At 56.9% G+C, this 18,136-nt stretch overlaps 1 protein-coding gene across 2 annotated transcripts; it reads right to left on the reverse strand.

Annotated features, from left to right (window-relative positions):
- Positions 1 to 1,817: 1,817 nt before the first annotated feature.
- Positions 1,818 to 12,073, reverse strand: MAPK8IP2 (mitogen-activated protein kinase 8 interacting protein 2). Of its 2 annotated transcripts, XM_079935969.1 has the most exons (12): positions 11,834 to 12,073; positions 10,701 to 10,806; positions 9,039 to 9,311; positions 8,798 to 8,891; positions 7,508 to 8,704; positions 7,180 to 7,255; positions 6,878 to 7,050; positions 6,687 to 6,796; positions 5,954 to 6,058; positions 5,760 to 5,830; positions 3,013 to 3,111; positions 1,818 to 2,546 (listed from the first exon to the last, which is right to left on the reverse strand). In XM_079935969.1, the coding sequence occupies exons 1-12, from the start codon at positions 11,896 to 11,898 to the stop codon at positions 2,474 to 2,476; spliced, it is 2,442 nt and encodes an 813-aa protein (XP_079792095.1). In that variant the 5' UTR covers positions 11,899 to 12,073; the 3' UTR covers positions 1,818 to 2,473. The 2 variants fall into 2 exon arrangements, with proteins under 2 accessions (XP_079792095.1, XP_079792094.1); XM_079935968.1 differs by lacking the exons at positions 1,818 to 2,546; positions 3,013 to 3,111; positions 5,760 to 5,830; positions 5,954 to 6,058 and having other exon boundaries at positions 6,078 to 6,796; positions 11,834 to 12,069.
- Positions 12,074 to 18,136: the final 6,063 nt, after the last annotated feature.

An 18,136-nucleotide genomic window follows, 5' to 3' on the forward strand; every position in this document is an offset into this window, starting at 1 on the left:
CAGACACAGGTGGAGGTGGGAGCCTAGAGGAGGCTGCTTGACGCACAAAGATCCAGGCGGAGGCGGGGAGGCGGGGGGGGGGGGGGCAGGCTTGGGGTGGGGGGGGGTGGCGCTGACAGCAGGGCAGTCTAGGGTGCCTCCACGCTTCCTGCTCAGGCAACTGGAAGAGACACAAAGCACAGAATATAGAATGGGGCACATGGGGAAGAGGCTCACGTCACTTCAAAGTGTCCGTGGCTCCCACCAGGAGTTCTGTGTCTCTGCACCTCAGGGCCCTGGTTAGGGTCCCACGTTTACCGAACTCCACCAGGCGCCTGGCCAGTGACTGGCAGAAGCAGCGCTCCTGGAGGGCGCTGGGGTTGGTGAGGGAAGGCACAGCACAGAGCTGAAGCACACGGTCTGCCGGGGGCAGGACTCTGGGGCCCTCAGCACAGGGAAGGCACCGAGGCCGCCGCGGGGGAGAGGAGGCCAGTGAGCGGACCCAGGACAGAGGCAGGGCGGGGCCTGGAGCGCAGCTGAGCCGGAGCAGACCACGAGCCAGCCCCGAGAAAGAACAGCTGGGGAGGTGAAGGAAGGTGCCCGGGCCGGTGCAGGAAAGGAGACCAGAGGCGGTAGGAAGGTGGACAGGTGTGGGAAGGTCCCTCCTGACAGGAAGCTGTGCCAGGCGAAGGATGCCCAAGTGTGTCCGGCTGCTGTCCCGAAGGGCCACCGCAGGAAGGGAAGGTATGGGTACAGAGACGTGAGGAGATGAGTTGGAGGGACTGAGCCCAACAGGGGCGGGGTGGGGGCCGGGCAAATGGAGCCTCCCCTGAGATGGGGGGTCCAATTTCCACCTGACAGAGAGTGAAGGAACAGCAGGCGGGCGGGGTGCAGCCGCAGGGACCTGAGAATCACGCCCCCAGGCTGAGGGGCAGAGGTGCGCGTCCAGGGGTTCTCTGCCTGCCTCATTCAACTGTAATCAGCAGGAAAGTTTTCTCGTAGATGTTCTGCTGAGTTGGTCTTCTTGCAGGGTCGGGGGACCCTGGCCTGCGCCGGGGCTAACCAAATGCTGAAGCGTGGCCATTTACTGATTCCTAACCCGTGACTATGTTCTCTGTTTGCCGGTTGCCCTTAAATTAATTTGAGTAGAGGTGTGTGATTTCTATAGACAGTGGTTTTCAACCTTCATGCAGTGAATTTGTCTACACTGGCCTTTCTCACTCTCATTTCTTAACCTTCACCTGTTGTCTTCCTGGAGCTGCTGGCATCCTGGGCTCGGGGGGTTAGGGCGGGGGGCAGGCCCACCCTCAGAAAGGCACTGACCACCATGCTGACCTCAGCACTTGAGAGCTGGGGCTCGCTGGGGGCAGGGGGCCGGGGAAGCCCTTTCTCCAGGAGGTACCATCTGTAATTACCTAGGGCATGTGACAGTCACCTCTTTTCTTCTGGCTTTCTGTGGAGAATTTTTAAAACACTAATCTTAAGATCTAAGCAGACTGACGCCTGCTCTCTGTCTCACATACACACTCACAAGCGTGCAGGCACACTCGTAAGCACGCACACACTTCCCAGCCTGGCACTCCAGTGCAGGTGGAAAGGACACACGCTGCGTGACCTTTCTCTCTGGCCTCAGCTTCCTCGCTGGCCAAGCAAGTGTATTTGGAGAGCACCCACCGCGCACCGCACAGGGACACCAGCGTGATTTCAGAGAGCAGTGAAGGGGTCTCCTGATTCCATCACCCTGGGGTCTTGGTCCCCACTGCCATGGACAGTGCCTGGGCCCCTGGCCCCTTATCTGCGCCCCCCCCCCCCCCCAGAAATAGCCAAGGTCACACCAAGCAGAGAGTTTATTGAGGTGCTGGACTGCGGGGAGTGTTTGCAGCGGCATAGCAGATGCTGGTGTGGCCGGGGCCTGGGCCGGGGCACCCTCCTCCTAAGCAGCGTCTGGGGCTTGGGGTGACCACGACTCCTAGTCTCCCGCAGGGCCCTACTGGGGAACCCCTCCCTGCTTACCCCTGAGCTCCTCGTGGGGCACTATGGGGGGGGTCCCTCTCTTTGTCCCTATGGTGAGGATGGGATATGACCCCTTGATATTCACTATAAAAATTAAAATTCCTTTATAAATCACACGGGAAAAGCAAGAGGGGATCACCTGGGAGCTCCCTCCACACGCCCCTCCCAATTCTGACCCCAAAGTAAAGAGCAGAGGGCAAGAGTTTGCAGGCACAGAGGAGCAGAGACAGACAGGAGGAGAGAAGAGGGAGGGCAAGGGCAGACCAGGGGAACACAGAGAGAAAAGATCAGGGGTAGAGAAGGCGCAGGCTCCACGCTTCAGCAGCCCCTGGGGAGCGAGGAGGAGAGCTCCCAGCACAGCCCGGAGACTCGCCAGATGCCAGGTCCCATGTGCCCCCAGTCCAGTCCTTGCCAAAGCCGAGGTGGCCGCATGAGATGCCCCCAGCCCCAGGCGCTCCCGGAGCGGGAGAGCAGCGGGTGGCTACTCCAGGTAGATGTCCTCTGTGGGGCAGGCGTACTCCAGGTGCCGCTGGTAGTACTCCAGGAAGGCGCGGCTGGGGGAGAGAGCGGCCTCAGCCCCAGGCTCCCCAGGCCCGCCCGCCTGGGCCTGCCCATGCCCCCCCACCCCCCCCACCCCCGCCCAGCTTCGTCCCTCAGCCCTCCTGGCCCGGCCCCTTTTCCTTACGGTGGTCTAACCTCAATGCTGCCTTCCCACCCCCAGCCCCGTGGTCAGTGTGCCCGTGCTGTTCCCACGCCCAGGACTCCCTTCCACGCTCCTGCCCCGAGCGTTCTGCCCACCACCTTCCCAACCCTCCACCACCACCACTGTCATCTGGCCTTCCCTCCCTTCCCCTCCCCTGTCTCCCCAAACTTCATCTCCATCCCTCCTCCCAGCCTGCTCACCACCACCCCCCGGCCCGGGGAACCGCTGCACCGGTTCTGCATCCCCGCTCCAGCCCCAGCCGTCACTCCACGCTGGCCCAGCCCTAATCCTGCAACCCACCCTCCGGACTCACTCACCCCACACTCTGGGCCACGGGCCTCATCGACTCCTGGGAGACGAAAACGTGGCAGGCAAAGCGGCTCAGCAGCGGGTGTTTGGTGATGAAGCCAAAATAGCTGTGGGGGAGCGGCGGTGAGCGCACGGGCCGCCCCCAGGCCCACCCCTCCGCCCCCAGGGATCGAGGAGAAGAGCCCGGGACAGCGGGCTCAGGGAGGGCGCGTGGGGCTGGGGAATGTGCGGGTCGCGCGATTTCAAGATTCGAGGCCCCTTTCTGGGTCCTCGTCAAAGCACAGCGCTGGGCATGTGTGAGGAGTTAGCGATCTATGCTCCTCTGTCCACAAGGGTGTCCCACTGCATCTTCCTTCTCCCAAGACAGTGCCAGCTGCCTCTGTGCGCCACCCCCCCCCCCCAAAGCCTGCCCCTGGACCACAGAGCAAGGCCTCCCCGTCTTCTGGGCACCACATCTCAGCTGACTCTTCCTTGTCATGTCACCTGACACCCTGAGCCTGCCCAGTCCCACCTCTGGTCCTGCAAACCCACAGCTGTTTTCCGGGCTCTGATGTGGGGCTTGGGCCCTGACATGTGAAACAGTCTTTCTGAAGAAGCTTGTACCCTGGCTCTGTCGCCCCAGCTCTGTTCCACGTATGCCTTTCCTGAATCTGCCCTTCTTCTCATCAAGACATTAATAAAAATTGTTGTCCAGAGGGAGGCACTGCCAGAATCCTGCAGCAGGAGGGCTGAGACCCACCCCCCCACTGTGGCTAACGCAGCCCACGTCAGGTGGGATTAGGGTTTTGCGGTTCCACCAGATGGGAATCCACACGGCAGCATCATCGCTGGGACAACGTGCTCACGTTGGCCACGAACACGTCACAGCCTTGTCTTGAATGCCACGCTCAGATGATCCCATTCACGGGGAGTGCCAGGCACCGTCCTCAGCAAAGCTCTTTATGTCATTAGCTCCCATAAACCTCACAACGGCCCTGCGCGCTGGGCCTCTAGATGAGGGCGTCGGAAACGCAGCCGGTCTGTGGCGCCCTGGGGGTGCTCTCAGCCACCTGTGATCTCACACGCCACACGCTCCCACCTTATCCGGACACAGTGTGCCCAGCACGTGCCTAATCCAGCCCGCTTCACAGCGAGATGCCTGACATTGGCTCCTTGTGGCCCCTCACTGTGCGGACTGGGCTGAGTTCTGCAGTAACATGTACCAGGAAAGTCTGGGCCAGGACAGAACCGCCTTGGTCTCCTCCTGGCCATGGAACTGCATCTGGGTCAGCGTCTGGCCTGGACGCCTGAGCCTGTGGCACCCAGTTTCCCTCTGCTGTCCTTCCTCTCTCGGGTGTGCCACCCTCAGCCCAGTGTCCGTGTGGGCCACCGTGCACACTGGTCCTCATGGTGCCAGGTCCGCCCCGCCGCCTGTTCCGAGCCCTGGCCCTCCACCCCTCAGAGCAGCATCTAAACTGTGATCCCATCAAACCACCTCCCTCTCAAGGGAGAAACCAAACTGGGCTCTGACCCGGCTGAGGGTGGACACCATCGCCCAGCCAGCAGACAGAGTGCCCCTCACTCTTACCACAAGTGTCCAGGAGACACACATGCCGGCCTCAGTATCTGTCACAGCCTCAGCCCCAGCAGCAGTGTGTCCTCCCCACATCCTGCCTCCCCTGAGGACCTGCTTCCTCAAATACCACTGGGCCCTTCGGAGCCTCTGCTTGGCCCTGTCTGCGTCGCAGGTTAGCTCCTCCTGTCGCTTCATCTAGGGCACTGGCATCCTGTGCGCAGGAGGCCGGCTGGGCAGGAAGGCTGTAGCCCTCCATCCGCTGGTTACGCTTCCCTTTCACTCCCGTCTCTTCTCTCTCTGCCTGGCTATCCTGTCTGCCCCATGGCCGAAGTTACCTACCGGCTCCGAACGTACCTCCCCCCAGGTCTCCCTTCCACACTCCAGACCACGTAGCAACGGCCGCTTCACCCTCACTGCCTCTGGATTGAACCCTGCATCGCCAGCCTGTGAGGCCCACTCACTCCAGGCCTCTTCTCCTGGCGCGTGGGTCACTAACTGCTCAACACCCAGGTCACCCTTGATTCTCTCTCCAGGTCAGCCTCTACATCCAATCAACTCAGGTCCTGCCTGCCCACCTCCTAAATGCCACTAGGTCACAGCACCTGGATAACCTCGGCAGCCACCTGGTCTCCTGCCAGCAGCACTTGGGTCCTTCCACCCTGCACAGCAGCCTGTCAACCTGACTGTGTCACCCCACGACCCCATCGCCAATGGGATTAAGTATAAGCTCCTTGGCATAGTCAAAAGGACACAGGTGCTCTTAGTGTCCCTCCAGCCTTACCCAACTGCCCCCAAAGAGCCCCTAGTGCCCCTCGCCCACAGCCCTGGCTCAGCTGGCTCCCTGCCAAGAAGATCCACCCTGTCACCCACTTGCCTTTCAAGGTTCGTAGAGTGGTCTTCAGCCGCCCCGCTAAGTCCCAGGAGAATTCACCCGCCTCCCTGCAGGTCTGCTCACTGCAGCCCCATGCACACGTCCACCAGAGTCCCACGAGTGCTTCGAGCACTCGCTTGTCTGTGTGTCTGTCTCCCCACCCAGACCAGATGGGAGCCTGTCTGATCCAGGTGTCCTGGGCCCAGAACAGAGTGGGCGCCACGTGGGGACTCAACTCCTGGAGCCAAGTGGGTGCGGGTGAGAGGGTGGGATGGTGAGTGCGCAGCCCTCAGGGTTTGAGGGGACCAGGGGATGGGGGAGTCTCGTACCAGCTGTTGCGGGGGTGGCAGCCGCAGAACGAGATGTTCTTCATCTGGAAGAAATGGCTGCAGTGCTGGAACTAGAGCAGAGGTGGCAGGAGAGGCCACGCTAGACAGAGCAGCCCAGGGCCACCCCGGCCACCCCTGCTGGACGCGCCTCACTCCTCCCGCCGTCCCCTGTGCCTCAGGCCCCCACACCCCACCTCAGGTCCTCCACTTAGACTCAGCTTGACCCCCCGAAGAGAAATCTCAAGGTCACAGGAGGCAGGAGGACGCAGGTGGACGGTCAGTTTCCGGGCAGTGGCGATCTGCAGAAGAAGTGAGGGGAGAAAAGGGTCTCCAGGGCCTACGAGGGTATCTCTCCCTCCTGGCGGGACGCTGTCGATTAGGTTTGAAGACTGCTGGCAGCGATTCGGGAAGATGTGAGCGTGGCCTTGGCCTCTCCTCAGCCTCAGGACGGCCTGCCTCGTCTGCCTTCCGCCCCTCCCCAGGACTGCGGCCCCAGCAACCCCGGCCTGCTCACTGCCCGTCTCGTGCGCTGGACGCGGGCTCTCAGGCGCAGAGCCGTGCTGCTGCCCTGCTGCCCCCCCGCTCGCCCGCAGGCCCAGCAGACGGGCCGGCCCTCACCGAGTGTCCACTGAGTGAATAACGAGTGTGCAAATAACTTCCAGGGAAGGGTCTGTGAGAGCTGGTCTTGCTTTTCAGACACGAATAGGATGGGCTGAAGGAGGGGGAGGGGCCGGCGGGAAGGTGACGGGGAACAGCTGCTGAGCGCTGCCCGAGGCCTGTCTGCCAGGCCTCTGAATCGGGGCTGGGGGGCCCGGGCCCCGAGGCCCCCAAGCATCCTGGAACCCTCCGTGGAAGAGGGCGGAGGCCTGGGGCCTCCAAGGGCTGTGCCAGCCTGCAGGGCTCAGGGGCCCCCACCTCCAGACTGACCTTCTGCATGGCTGCACACAGGATGCCATTGCCCTGGTGACAGGGCACCTCCACGGAGCCCAGGAACTGCACGTCAAAGCGCTCCACCCAGCAGGGACCCCGCTTGCTCCCTGGGAGATCACAGGGGCCTAGGTCAGGTGAGCAAGAGAGGGCCTGGGATGACAAGACGCCCCTTGGGGAAGGGGCCTCACCCAGCAGGTCCTTGGCCGGGCCGGGCACCGCGTGGGCATAGAAGGCGGGGAAGACGCCACGCTCCCCCGTGCGCATGTTGAAGCCACGGAACCAGAAGTCGTCCTCCTCGGCCTCCACCAGGACCGGGTCGTCCACATCCAGCTCAAGCTCGTCGGGATGGCGGGGAATGAACCTGAGGTCAGGTCAGAGGTAGGAGGTCACTGGGGCAGGGGCAGGAACGGTTGGGTTGTGTCCACCAGTGTCCCATAGTGTCTGTAGGCTCAGGTGGAGCGTCGCTAGCAGCGAGGGGGAGAAGCTGTACCTGAAGACAGCCCGATGGGTTTGCTCTCTCTCCTCGCCATTGACCAGGCAGGAAAAAAGGCCGAAAGACTCGGTGCCTGAGAGACAGAAACAAAAGAGACAAAGGCTCAGGGGAGGGGCAGGAAGCCGAGCTCCCCTCCCCTCAACAGTCTGGTGTGGGTTGTCCTCAGTCACCGAGGGAGGGAGAAGTAGCTCACCGGGGGCTGGAGACAGAGCAGCCTTCCCCAGGCAACTCCCCACCCTACCCTACGGGGGCCTGGGGGAAGCCCTGGGGCCAAGGAGCCAGCCTGCTCCCCCGGGACCGCCCCCTTTCCCCACCTCCCACTCACTGGAAGATCGGGAGGTGCTGTTGACAAAGACATTGAGGAACTTCTTAGAGAAGGTGAGGTCAGGGCTGTCCGGGGAGGCAGCCCCGGGGCCCCGATCAAGGCCCAGCGGTGCGGCTCCCGCCTCTTCCTCGCTGGCCTCGCCACCGCTGTCCCCGCTGTCCTCGCCCAGGCGCGCGCAGCGCCGCAGGCTCACCAGCTCCAGCTGCGTGTGCTCGTCCACCACCAGCGTGTACTTGACCGCATCGTACACCAGCGAGGCGTCCGGCGCGGCGCCCGTGCCCCGGCCCCCGAGGGGCGCTGCCTCGGGCTCGGCTTCGTCCTCCTCCTCTTCATCCTCGTCGTCCTCCTCCGAGCAGGCGGCAGAGCAGGCGCGGCCCGGGCGGGCAGAGCGACCCGGAGCGGCCCACAGGGGCGTGATGGTGTCGCGCGTGGGGTTGCTGAGGAAGAGGCAGGGCCCGGGCTGCGCGGGGCCGGGCCGAGGGGCGGAGGGCTCGGGGGGCGGCGGCCCACACAGCGTCTCCATGTCCACCAGCTCCACGCCCGGCCCCGCCGCCGCCTCGGGGGCCTCGCCGACGGGCGACGCACACTCCCCGGCAGGACGCGGCGCAGGAGACAGGCACTGGCCAGGGCAGCGGATGGGCGAGGAGCCCTCGGAGATCATGCGGCTCACGAGGTTGCTGAGCAGCCAGGGCGAGTCGGCGTCCTCGCTGAGGTCCGGCTCAGACTCGGACCCTGACTCGTACTCGCTGTTGGTGTCGTCGGGGCCCACGGGCAGGAAGGCGGGGCGGCGCGGGGGCTCGCACGGCGGCTCGGGCTCGGGCTCCGAGGCCGGCGACGAGGCCTCCTCGATGGAGTTGGTGAGGTGCGAGGAGCGGCCGCTGCTGCTGCCGCCGTCGTCGCTGCTCCGCTCCAGCTCTGTCTCTGAGATGGAGGAAATCATGCGCCCCAGGCGCGCGCCGCCCGCGTCCTCAGAGTCGGAGCCCGGCGACGACAGCTCCTGGCTGCTGCGCCGACCCCCGCGGCCTCCGCTGGAGCCGCTCCCCAGGTCGGCCTCGATGCCCGGATCCGAGGAGGGCGAGGCCCCACCTGGCGCCAGGGGCCTTGCGGGCTGGTTGCCTTCGGAGTCGCAACCCGGATGCACAGGTGACTGCGCCCCGCAGGGGCTTCTGTCCGTGGGCGGGAGGGGGGCGGGCGGCTCTGCGGAGCACGGGGTTGGGTCAGCCAGCCCACCTCCCCCACCCCTCCCTCCCTCGCCTCCGGCGTAACCCCGCCCACCACCGCCCAGCTCACCTCGGAGGGGCTCCTGGGCGGGTGGGCACAGCACTGTTTCCTGCCTGGAGGCTGGAGGCCCTGGAGCAAACCCTCCATTGTTGTTCAGGGAGTCCTGGGGAGGAGGGGAGGGGCGGGGGGAGGAGAGCAGCGCTGAGGAGGGGCCCCAGCTCTCAGGGGTAGGTGGGGGGACAGGCTGCCGTGGGGACCAGTCCCGGATGCTGGGAACCACGGATAGCTGCGGGTCTGGGTGCCGGCTCACCTGGGCTCCCAGAGTCGTCAGGTGGAGCGTGGTGGGCCGGTGCTTGTGGGGCTCCTCCAGGGAGGGCGAGGGGATCAGGGGCTGCCGGGCGCGGGCTGCTGAGCCAGGGCCTCCCCCCTCAACCTCCCCCTCTGCTTCCTCCTCTTCCTCTTCCTCTTCCTCCTCGTCGTCCTCCTCCTCTTCATTGTCATCGATCATCTCAAACTCCTGGAAGTCATCCTGGAAGGAGCAGATGGGGTGCGGCTGCTCCGAACGCCCCAGGGAAAGGCTGTCCTGCAGGGAAGAAGGCCAGGGCAGAGCTGGGCCAGTGTGGGATGGTGACTTGGGTCCCAGGCGCCAGGAAAGGGGAAAGCAGGAAGCTATAAGTCAAGGGACAGACGCCTCCCTCCAGTTCTCTCTGCTCTCCACCAACAGAGCAGCTTTTTAAAAAATCTGCTTAAGATACATAAGGATCGCTACAGTTCTTGGTAAGTAAGAGCCCAAACTCCTAAGTCTGGGTGACAGAGATACTCAAAGTGGCCCCAACCCACCTGCCAGCCTCATCTCAGCCTCAAACCCCGTCACATTTGACACCAGCACTTTTCCTTCATAGCATTTTAACACAACGCATAGTTACTGTAGAGTTTTGGGTCTGTCTCCCCCACCAAGCTGCAAGCCCTACCAGGACAGGACCGTGTCCATACTGGACACTGGTGCAGCCCACCCCCAACCGAGAACAGGACCGCGTCTGTACTGGACACTGGTGCAGCCCACCCCCCACTGAGAACAGGACCGGCCCGCAGTAAGAGTGCAGTAAATAGCAAATGAATGCATGAAGCAAAGACAGCCAGCACCAGGCTTCACCAACCTCAGGGCCTCTGACCCACCAATCCCTTACCAGCAATGCCTCCCCTCCATTCCCGCCAACCCCCCTCATCTGCCAGTTCCTTCTAGTCCTCCCTAAGGGCACGGTTGTGTGCCACTTCCACTGGAAAATCTCCCTGATGGCCTCAGTCTTGGGTGGGTTCCCATCGTTGCACCTTCTGTCCCCTCACTGGAATCCAGCCGTTGACACTCAGGCAGCCACTGCCTCTCTCATGTCTTTCTCCCCTACTAGGTTATAAGCTCCTGAGGGCAAGAGCCACACCTGTCCTGCTCTCTTCCCAGGCACCTGGAAGCCCCCAGCACTTGCCACATGGGAGTTGCTCAGAAATGTTCTTGAATGAAAACAAAAACGTAAAGAAATGGGGAGGAGCAGATGGGCAGGGGAGACTTCAGGGCTGGAGACATGAGGCAGACAGTTGGAGGCCTGAGAGGTGGGGAAAGGGCAAAGGAGGAGATGAGGTGAGATGGCAGCTGGAAGGGGTTAGATCTTTCTGGGAAGTGAGCTGAGCACAGAGGCACCAAAGCATAGACACATCTCCCCACCCCCAAGCTAGCCCGCTGGTGGGGGTCAAGCGAGGACTGATGGGGAAGGTCCTCAGTGGACCTCTGTCAGAAAAAGAGAGGTCTGATATATCGAGGAAAACCCCGGGTCGAGAGGCCAAGGGAGAAGGGGCAATCAGAGGATTTCTCATTTCAAGGCTGAGCTTAGACCCACCCTAAAACCCCACGAGACTGCTAAGCATAACCTAAGCGAGACTCTCCCTTGAGAGAGTTCTCTGCCCCCAGCCCCTTCCCCACCTTCTCGCAGTGGTCCGAGTCGTAGCTGAGGCCCAGACCACAGTCATCGGTGATCTCAGACAGATCTTCATCATCAAATTCTTCCAGACTTATGTCCTGTGGAGGCCTGGAGAGGAGAGCAAGGACAGGGCTCCTGAGAAAGCCACCAACCCTGGACTCCCTGGCCAGGAACTGGTCCTAAGGAGGGGCCAAGGGAGACCCCCCCCCGCCCCAGCTTCTAGGCCCCGTGATCTCCAGAGCCCCCAACTCCCAGACCTGCATCCTGCCATTATCTTGGATCTCAAACTCTGCTCTCCAGCGGATTTCCCCCTCAATTTGAGCCACGACCAGCTCAGAAGAGGCACCTGTCCCCCAAACCCTCCTCCCGGCCCTCCTTCCGCAAAGAGCCAGCAGCCTCTCCCCCCTCTACCCTCAGCTCCAGGCCCCTGGGTCACAGGCTCAGCCTCAGGGGAGTCAGGCTGAGCGGAGAAGGGGGAGGGGGAGCTGAAGCTGCAGCAGCAGGAGGAGGGGGAGGGGTGAAGGCTGTTCCGGGAGCAGAATCTGGCCAGTTTGTCCCCTACTCCTGCGGAAGGCAGGCCTACACCCAGAGGTCCAGCCCTCTCCCCTCCCTAGTCCCTTCCCCCAGGCCCCAGGCTTGATTTCAGCTCTCTCCCTCCCAGAGCCCTACAGACCAGGCCGGGCTTCCACCAGAGGCCCAACAAGGCCAAAAGGACACTGCCAAGCCCAGAGTGTGTACTCAGCATCCTGCGCAGGCAGGCAGCCCACCCCTCAGAGGCTCCGCCCACGACCCCTGAGGACCTCCACCTTGGAGGACCTCCACCTTAGAGGGGGGCGGCTGTTCAGGCTGGGTGCAGCCCTGGATCCCAGCAGGACTTTGGGGTTGGGGGCGGTCACTGGGGCTGGAGGACGGGCATCAGGGGAGGACAAAAATGGAGAGACCCGGAACCGAGGGGCGGGGGGCGAGGAGCCGGAACCACGGGCCTCAGGACCAGAGGGGGGGTCTGGGGCTTGGGCCCCCAAAAGCGACGAGGGGGGGTTGGCAGGGTCGGGTCGGAGAAGTCTGGGGACTGGGTCAGAGGGGGTGCTGTACGAAGGGAAGGGCTTGCCGAGGCCCGGGGCGCCCAAGTGCGTACCTGCAGCCTGGCGGCGACAGCGAGTGAAAGGTGGAAAGAGAAAACATCTCCGCCCGATCCGCCATCTTCTCCGGGGAAAGGTCCGCCGACTGCGGCGGGGGAGGGGTGCCCGGAGCGACAGCCCCGCACGCCCTTCGTCGCTCCCTCCCGCCCGCCCTCAGCCCGCCCCAAGTCACCTCGTGACACGCCCTGCGACACCCCGCCGCCAGCACACCTCGACGCCAGGACACCGCGGCAGCGCGAGCCGGGGGGGAGGGGAGGAGGGGAGGACCTGGGAGGAGGGAGGATCCGGGGGGGAGGGGAGGAGGGCGGACCCGGGAGGAGGGCGAAGGGGACTGCGGGGAAGCTGGTTGGAGGAGACAAGATGGTTTGACTAAGAGGCTCGGGTTGGGGGAGAATCGGGTTGCGGTTTGGTTTTTTCGGGGTGGGGGCAGGTGAGAAGCGGATTAGTGGGGATGGGGGATCAGTTCGTATGGTGAGAGTTTAAATGAGGCACTTGCTGTGGGGAAGTCGGTCCGCACACCTCTGGTTAACTGACTTTGGGGTGTGGGGTGGATGGGACGGGGCCTGGTGGAGTGGTGGGTGCAGCCCCAGGAGCTGTGCTGGCGTCCCAAGGAATCAGAAGAGCTGGGGTCCCAAGCCTGGCTCTGAGTGAGTCAGACTGAGACTGGGCAGCTGGAGGAGCTGTCCACGTCTGGGTGCTGACCAGGGCTGGTCGGAGCTGTCCCACAAAGGGTGCTGATTGGGCCCACGGAGATTTCTCCCTAAAACGTGCTGACTGGGACTGGAGGAGCTGTTTCCCCGACGGGTGCTGATCAGTGCTGGGCAGAGGCAGCTGCCCAAGGAGTGCCGATCCGGGCTGGACTCACAAAGCGTTGTGACCCAAACTTCCCAGATTTCCTTTCTATCCCGAGTCTTGTCATCAAACCGATTAACTTGGACATCCACATAAGTGACCCATCCAACACCCTTGACTCCTGATCAGGTCTGATGGTCTATGATCCACTAATGGTACACCTAGTACAAAACACAAAGTCGAATGGACTTACGTGGGAAAACTGAAATAGCAACACACTCTCAGCAATCCTCGTGACAGATGAATCCTAAAATGTCAGAGGATACTTTCTGACAATTTTCTCATAGATTAGAAAATAAATAAATGCAAACCTTCTATCTTTTACTCTACTCACATAGCACCGAAATCACAAACAAAATAAAAATGCCAATAGCTAAAACTGAAAAATGAAAAGCTTAAGAGGGACTTCCCTGGTGGTCCAGTGGGTAAGACTCTGTGCACCCAGTGCAGGGGGCTGGGGTTCGATCCCTGGTCAGGGAACTAGATCCCTCATGCCATAACTAAAGAGTTCACATGCTGCAATGAAGATCCTGCATGCTGCAGCTAAGGCCAGGCGCAGCCAAAATAAATAAATATTTTTTAAAAGCAAGAAAAGCTTAAGAGCCACACCTTGTTGGGAATACTGTCAAAACCAGTAACTTCACCACCTCCTGATTCTTGACTTTAAGCCTCCAGTTCTCTGATGATTGCCTCCTGTTTTTCTCGCTTTCTTATGGTATTACCGTGACACTCACAATTCTTTGACTCCATAAGAAACTTATTCCAGGGAATTCCCTGGCGGTCCGGTGGTTAGGGCTCTGTGCTCTCACTGTCAAGGGCCCAGGTTCGATCCCTGATCGGGGAACTAAGATCCCACCAGCTGCACAGCATGGCCAGGGGAGAAAAAAATAAAGAAACTTATTCCAGATACTATTGCTGTGTAGCAAATTACCACCAAATTTAGAGAATGAAGACAACCACTTTACTCTGCTTACAGTTTGGGGGTCATACATTTGGGAAGGACTCCAATGGGAAGCTCTTGTCTGGGGTTTCTCATGCACTTGGGTTACAGCTGGAGGTAAGCTGGGCTAGATGTCGAAGATGGCTCACTTGCAAAGTTGACAGTTGGTACTGTTGACTGGGAGCTCAGCTGGGGCTGTCAACCAGCACCTACACCTGACCTCTCCAGCATGGAAGTCTCAGGATAGTTGGACTTCTTACGTAATGGCTAGCTTCTCCCAGAGTGACTGTACTAGGAGGGCCAGGGGTCAGCTGCATGGCCTTTTCTGATTTGGCCTTGGAAGTCATATGGCTTCCTATTGGTCAAAGCAGTCACGATCCCATCCAGATTCAAGAGAGCAGTCATAGACCCACCTCTTAATGGGATGAGTGTCAAAGAACTGGGGGTCCATGTTATAAACGCAACACAGATCTCCAATCCATTGATCCTCCCACTTCTTTTTTTAACATTCAGTTTTAAAAAAATAAATTTGTTTATTTTGTTTATTTATTTTTGGCTGCATTTGGTCTTCGTTGCTGCGTGCGGGCTTTTCTCTAGTTGCGGCTAGTGAAGGCTACGCTTCAGTTGCGGTGCACAGCCTTCTCATTGTGGTGGCTTCTCTTGTTGCAGAGCACGGGCTATAGGAGCGTGGACTCAGTAGTTGTGGCTCCGCGGCTCATGGAATCTTCCCAGACCAGGGCTCAAACACGTGTCCCCTGCGTCGGCAGGCGGATTCTTAACCACTGCGCCAGCAGGGAAGCCCGATCCTCCCACTTTTCTCATTGCCAACTCAAGTTCCTTGCTTTAAATTAAACTCCTTTCTGGAATCATCAAGTTCTTCTCTTCTGGACCATTTCCAACAGCAAACAAGCATAATCTAGTGTTAAAAATAAATGGTATATTCTCATCTCTGTTCATATAAGTGATCCAAAGCCATGGGGTTTTCAGTACTGTTATGCCTTAAAGGAAAGGACAGTTAAAATGTCCTTTTGGTTTAAGAAAGAATGCTTACAAATAGTTATACCTTTTGGAAAACAGATTTCTACCAATGAGGAAAACTATCATGACAATGAATCGGACTTGAATCTTTTTTTTTAAGGGATTGTTACGAGGAAATAATAACAATCTCTGAAATCTAAATGTCTAGCTTTTTGCTTCGTTGCAGCCAAGAAAGCAAGATGGGTCACCAGCAGCTCTACCGGAGCCATCGGAGAAAATTCGGCAAGGCTCTCACTTTTGCCACGTCTGCTCAAACCGGCCTGGTCTGATCTGGAAATACGGCCTCGATATGTGCCACCAGTGTTTCTGCTAGTATGCGAAGGATATCGGCTTCATAAATGAAGCTGGACTAAGTGAACTTCCTTGAATGTGTCATCGGGGACATCTACCCTATGCAGAAACAATGCAAGCTCTTTGTATATAAAATGAAAATGTTAAAACTTCCCTCAAAATAATAAATAAATGTCTTAAAAGACTCCTTTTGCCTGAAGTACATTCTTCAGAATTTTCCTTATTGAAAGCTTTGGGAGGTAAACTCTCAGTTTGTCTAAAAATGTCTTTATGTTGCCCTATCTCCTGAAAGATGTTTTCACTGGATATAGAATTCTAGGTCAGGTAGTTCATTTCCATCGTCACCCAGTGTCTTCCTCTGAATTCCCTTGTTGCTATGAGAAGCCACCTCTCTGTCTGCCACTTCCTTGAGGTAATTTCCTCTCCAGCTGCATTTAGAACTTCTCTCCCTGACTTTGGTGTCCTGATGTTTCGATGCGGTGTATCTAGGTGTGGTGTATTTATTTTTTCTGGCTGAGGTTCACAGAGCTTCTTCACTATATGATTTCTCTTTCATCAGTTTAGAAATTTCACAGCCATTATCTCTTCAAATATTGCCTCTGCTCTGTTCCATCTCTCCTCCTTCTGGGACTCCAACAGACTCATGCTGGATGGACCTTCTCATTCAAGCCTCCATATTTCCTAACCTTTCTTTCATGTTTTCCATCTCTATGTCCTTCCAGGCAATATTCAGTTAATTTATTCACATTTATCTTTTAGTTCACTAACTCTGTCTTTAACTGTTTATAATCTGCTCTTAAAGCTGTATACTGAGTTTTAAATTTAGTTAAAATTAAAATTCAATTAGCATTTTTACTAAATTAAAACTTTTATTTTAGAACTTCCATTTGGAAATTCTTCTCAAGCTGCTTGATTATTCATTATAGTTTTTTTAGTTTCTGCACATATTTTCAAACTTGCCTTTTATTACTATATTGAACATAGGCATGTTATAATCTGTTTGATAATTTCATTATTTGAAACGTGCTATCTGTGGTTACTGCTGGCTTGCTGCCATGATTTCCCATTATGTTTCTGTTTAATTACCTTTTTTAACTTAGAGGTGCTTGTTAGCCTTGGCATTGTATTTATGGAAAACTCTGAGGCCTAAGAAGAAAGTGAGTACCTGCAGAGAGAATCCCCGTTTGCTTCTACCAGGCACCTACAGAATTACAAACCTGAGATCATTATATATTTAACGCCCGCTGAGGTTTCTTGGCCACCCTAACTGTATGAATTTGAGCTGCAACCCATGTGAAGACCAACTTCTTGTTCTAAGTTTTCAGCATCTCTTTCTCATCTCTGTCTCTGTGTCTCTGCCTCTGTATCTCTCTCTCTGTCTCTCTGTCTCTGTCTCCATCTCTCTCTCTCTCTCTCTCTCTCGCTCACACACACACACACGCACACACGCACACACACACACACAACTTCACTTTGCCCCCAGATTCGAAGCTGTCAATTTTCTTCACAATCCTCAAAAGACAGAGTATCTCTACTTCATCCCTACACGGGGGGTTTAACCTTTCACTGTCTAAGCTTTGTAGAGGGTTGGTCTCTTATTGGGCTCTCCTCCCGGGTGGGCTCTGTGCTTTATATCTGTTCTCTGCGTCTCAAAGATTACATATTAGTTTCCTAGGGCTGCCATAAAACATACTGCTAACTTGGGGGCTCAAAACAACAGAACTTTATTCTCTCACAGTTCTGGAGTCTAGAAGCTCAAAATCAAGCAGACTGTTCTCTGCACAGTCAGCAGGCCATGCTCTCTCCAAAGACACTAGGGAAGGGCTCTTTCTTGCCTTTTCCTAGCTTCTGGTGGTTGCTGGCTTTCCTCGGCTTGCGGATGCATCACTTTAATCTCTGCTTCCATTGTCACGTGACCTTCTCTCCTATGTTTCTCTGTCTGTGTCCAAATTTCCCTCTTCTTATAAGGACACCAGTCATTGGATTAGGGGACTGGTGTCACCAACCTAATCCAGTATGACCTTATATTAACTAATTACATCTGCCAATACCCTATGTCTAAATAAAGTCACATGCTGAGGTTCTGAGTGGATATGAATTGGTGGTGGTGGGGCACTAGTCAACATGGCATAGGCTATAAAATCCCAAATCCAAGTTTTCTTGGTTCACCAAATGCCCTGATCAAAAGCAATGTGCAGTGCTCCACCTGTCCCTCTGGGCTCCTGTCTTATTTAGTCCCTGTTTTCTTACTAGATCATCAATGATCTTAGAGAACACTTCTTTAGAAAATAGTTTATCCTGGATTTTTAACCACTTTCAGCAGGAAATTCTATTTAGGAATGTAGTTCACCATATTACATCTCCATTCATTTTATGAAGCTACAACATGATAAGAATAGCTCAAGAAAATTAATAAATTATATGTCTATTTCTCTTATGAGCATGTGCAAAAGTCCCAACAAAATATTAGCTAATGAAATTCAACAGTTTATTTTTGTAAATGCATCCTGATCACATGGGTTTAACAGAGAAATCCAAGAATGTCTCAACATCCCACTTTCATTTTCAATGGTAATTCAACACATTCATGGACAAAGAGAGAAAAATTGCATGATCATCTCATGCAATGTGATTTTTTAAAAAATAAATTTATTTGTTTATTTACTTTTATTTTTGGCTGTGTTGGGTCTTTGTTGCTGCGCACACGTTTCCCCTAGCTGCGGCGAGTCAGGGTTACTCTTCGTTGTGGTGTGCGGGCTTCTCATTGTGGTGGCTTCTCTTGTTGTGGAGCACGGGCTCTAGGCACATGGGTTTCAGTAGTCAATGTGAATTTTATAACATTCAACAATTAATTATGATTTTTTAAATGGCTTCCAGCCATTATGGAATAACAGCTATTGGACTTGCCCACCTGCCAAAGGGGGAAAAATCCAGACAAGTAAACAAAATATTGGAAGCAACTATTTTCAGACATTGGACAAAGGACAGCACAGGACTGTGATCCCTGAGAGAAAGGAAGCAAATTACATAAAGCCTATGATTGCCCTGGTTTTCCCTGGTTCTCCAAATGGAGGCATTTCCAGACTTCAGTGTAGGGAAGAGGGCCCAATTAGAGTGTGGCGGTCTTGATGAGTTTAGAAGACAGATGTCAGAGTTTGAGGAGGCTGATGTATTTGGA

Source organism: Stenella coeruleoalba, assembly GCF_951394435.1.
Source record: "Stenella coeruleoalba genome assembly, chromosome: 11".
NCBI lineage: Eukaryota > Metazoa > Chordata > Mammalia > Artiodactyla > Delphinidae > Stenella > Stenella coeruleoalba.

What these genes read in the sequence shown, in the direction of transcription:
- MAPK8IP2 (XM_079935968.1), bottom strand. Translation starts at nt 11,898, where the DNA reads ATGGCGGATCGGGCGGAGATGTTTTCTCTTTCCACCTTTCACTCGCTG. An exon ending in CTGTCGCCGCCAGGCTGCAG is followed by an intron (nt 10,807 to 11,833) that starts GTACGCACTTGG and finishes TCTCCTCTCCAG; the next exon opens with GCCTCCACAGGACATAAGTC. An exon ending in ACTCGGACCACTGCGAGAAG is followed by an intron (nt 9,312 to 10,700) that starts GTGGGGAAGGGG and finishes TCTTCCCTGCAG; the next exon opens with GACAGCCTTTCCCTGGGGCG.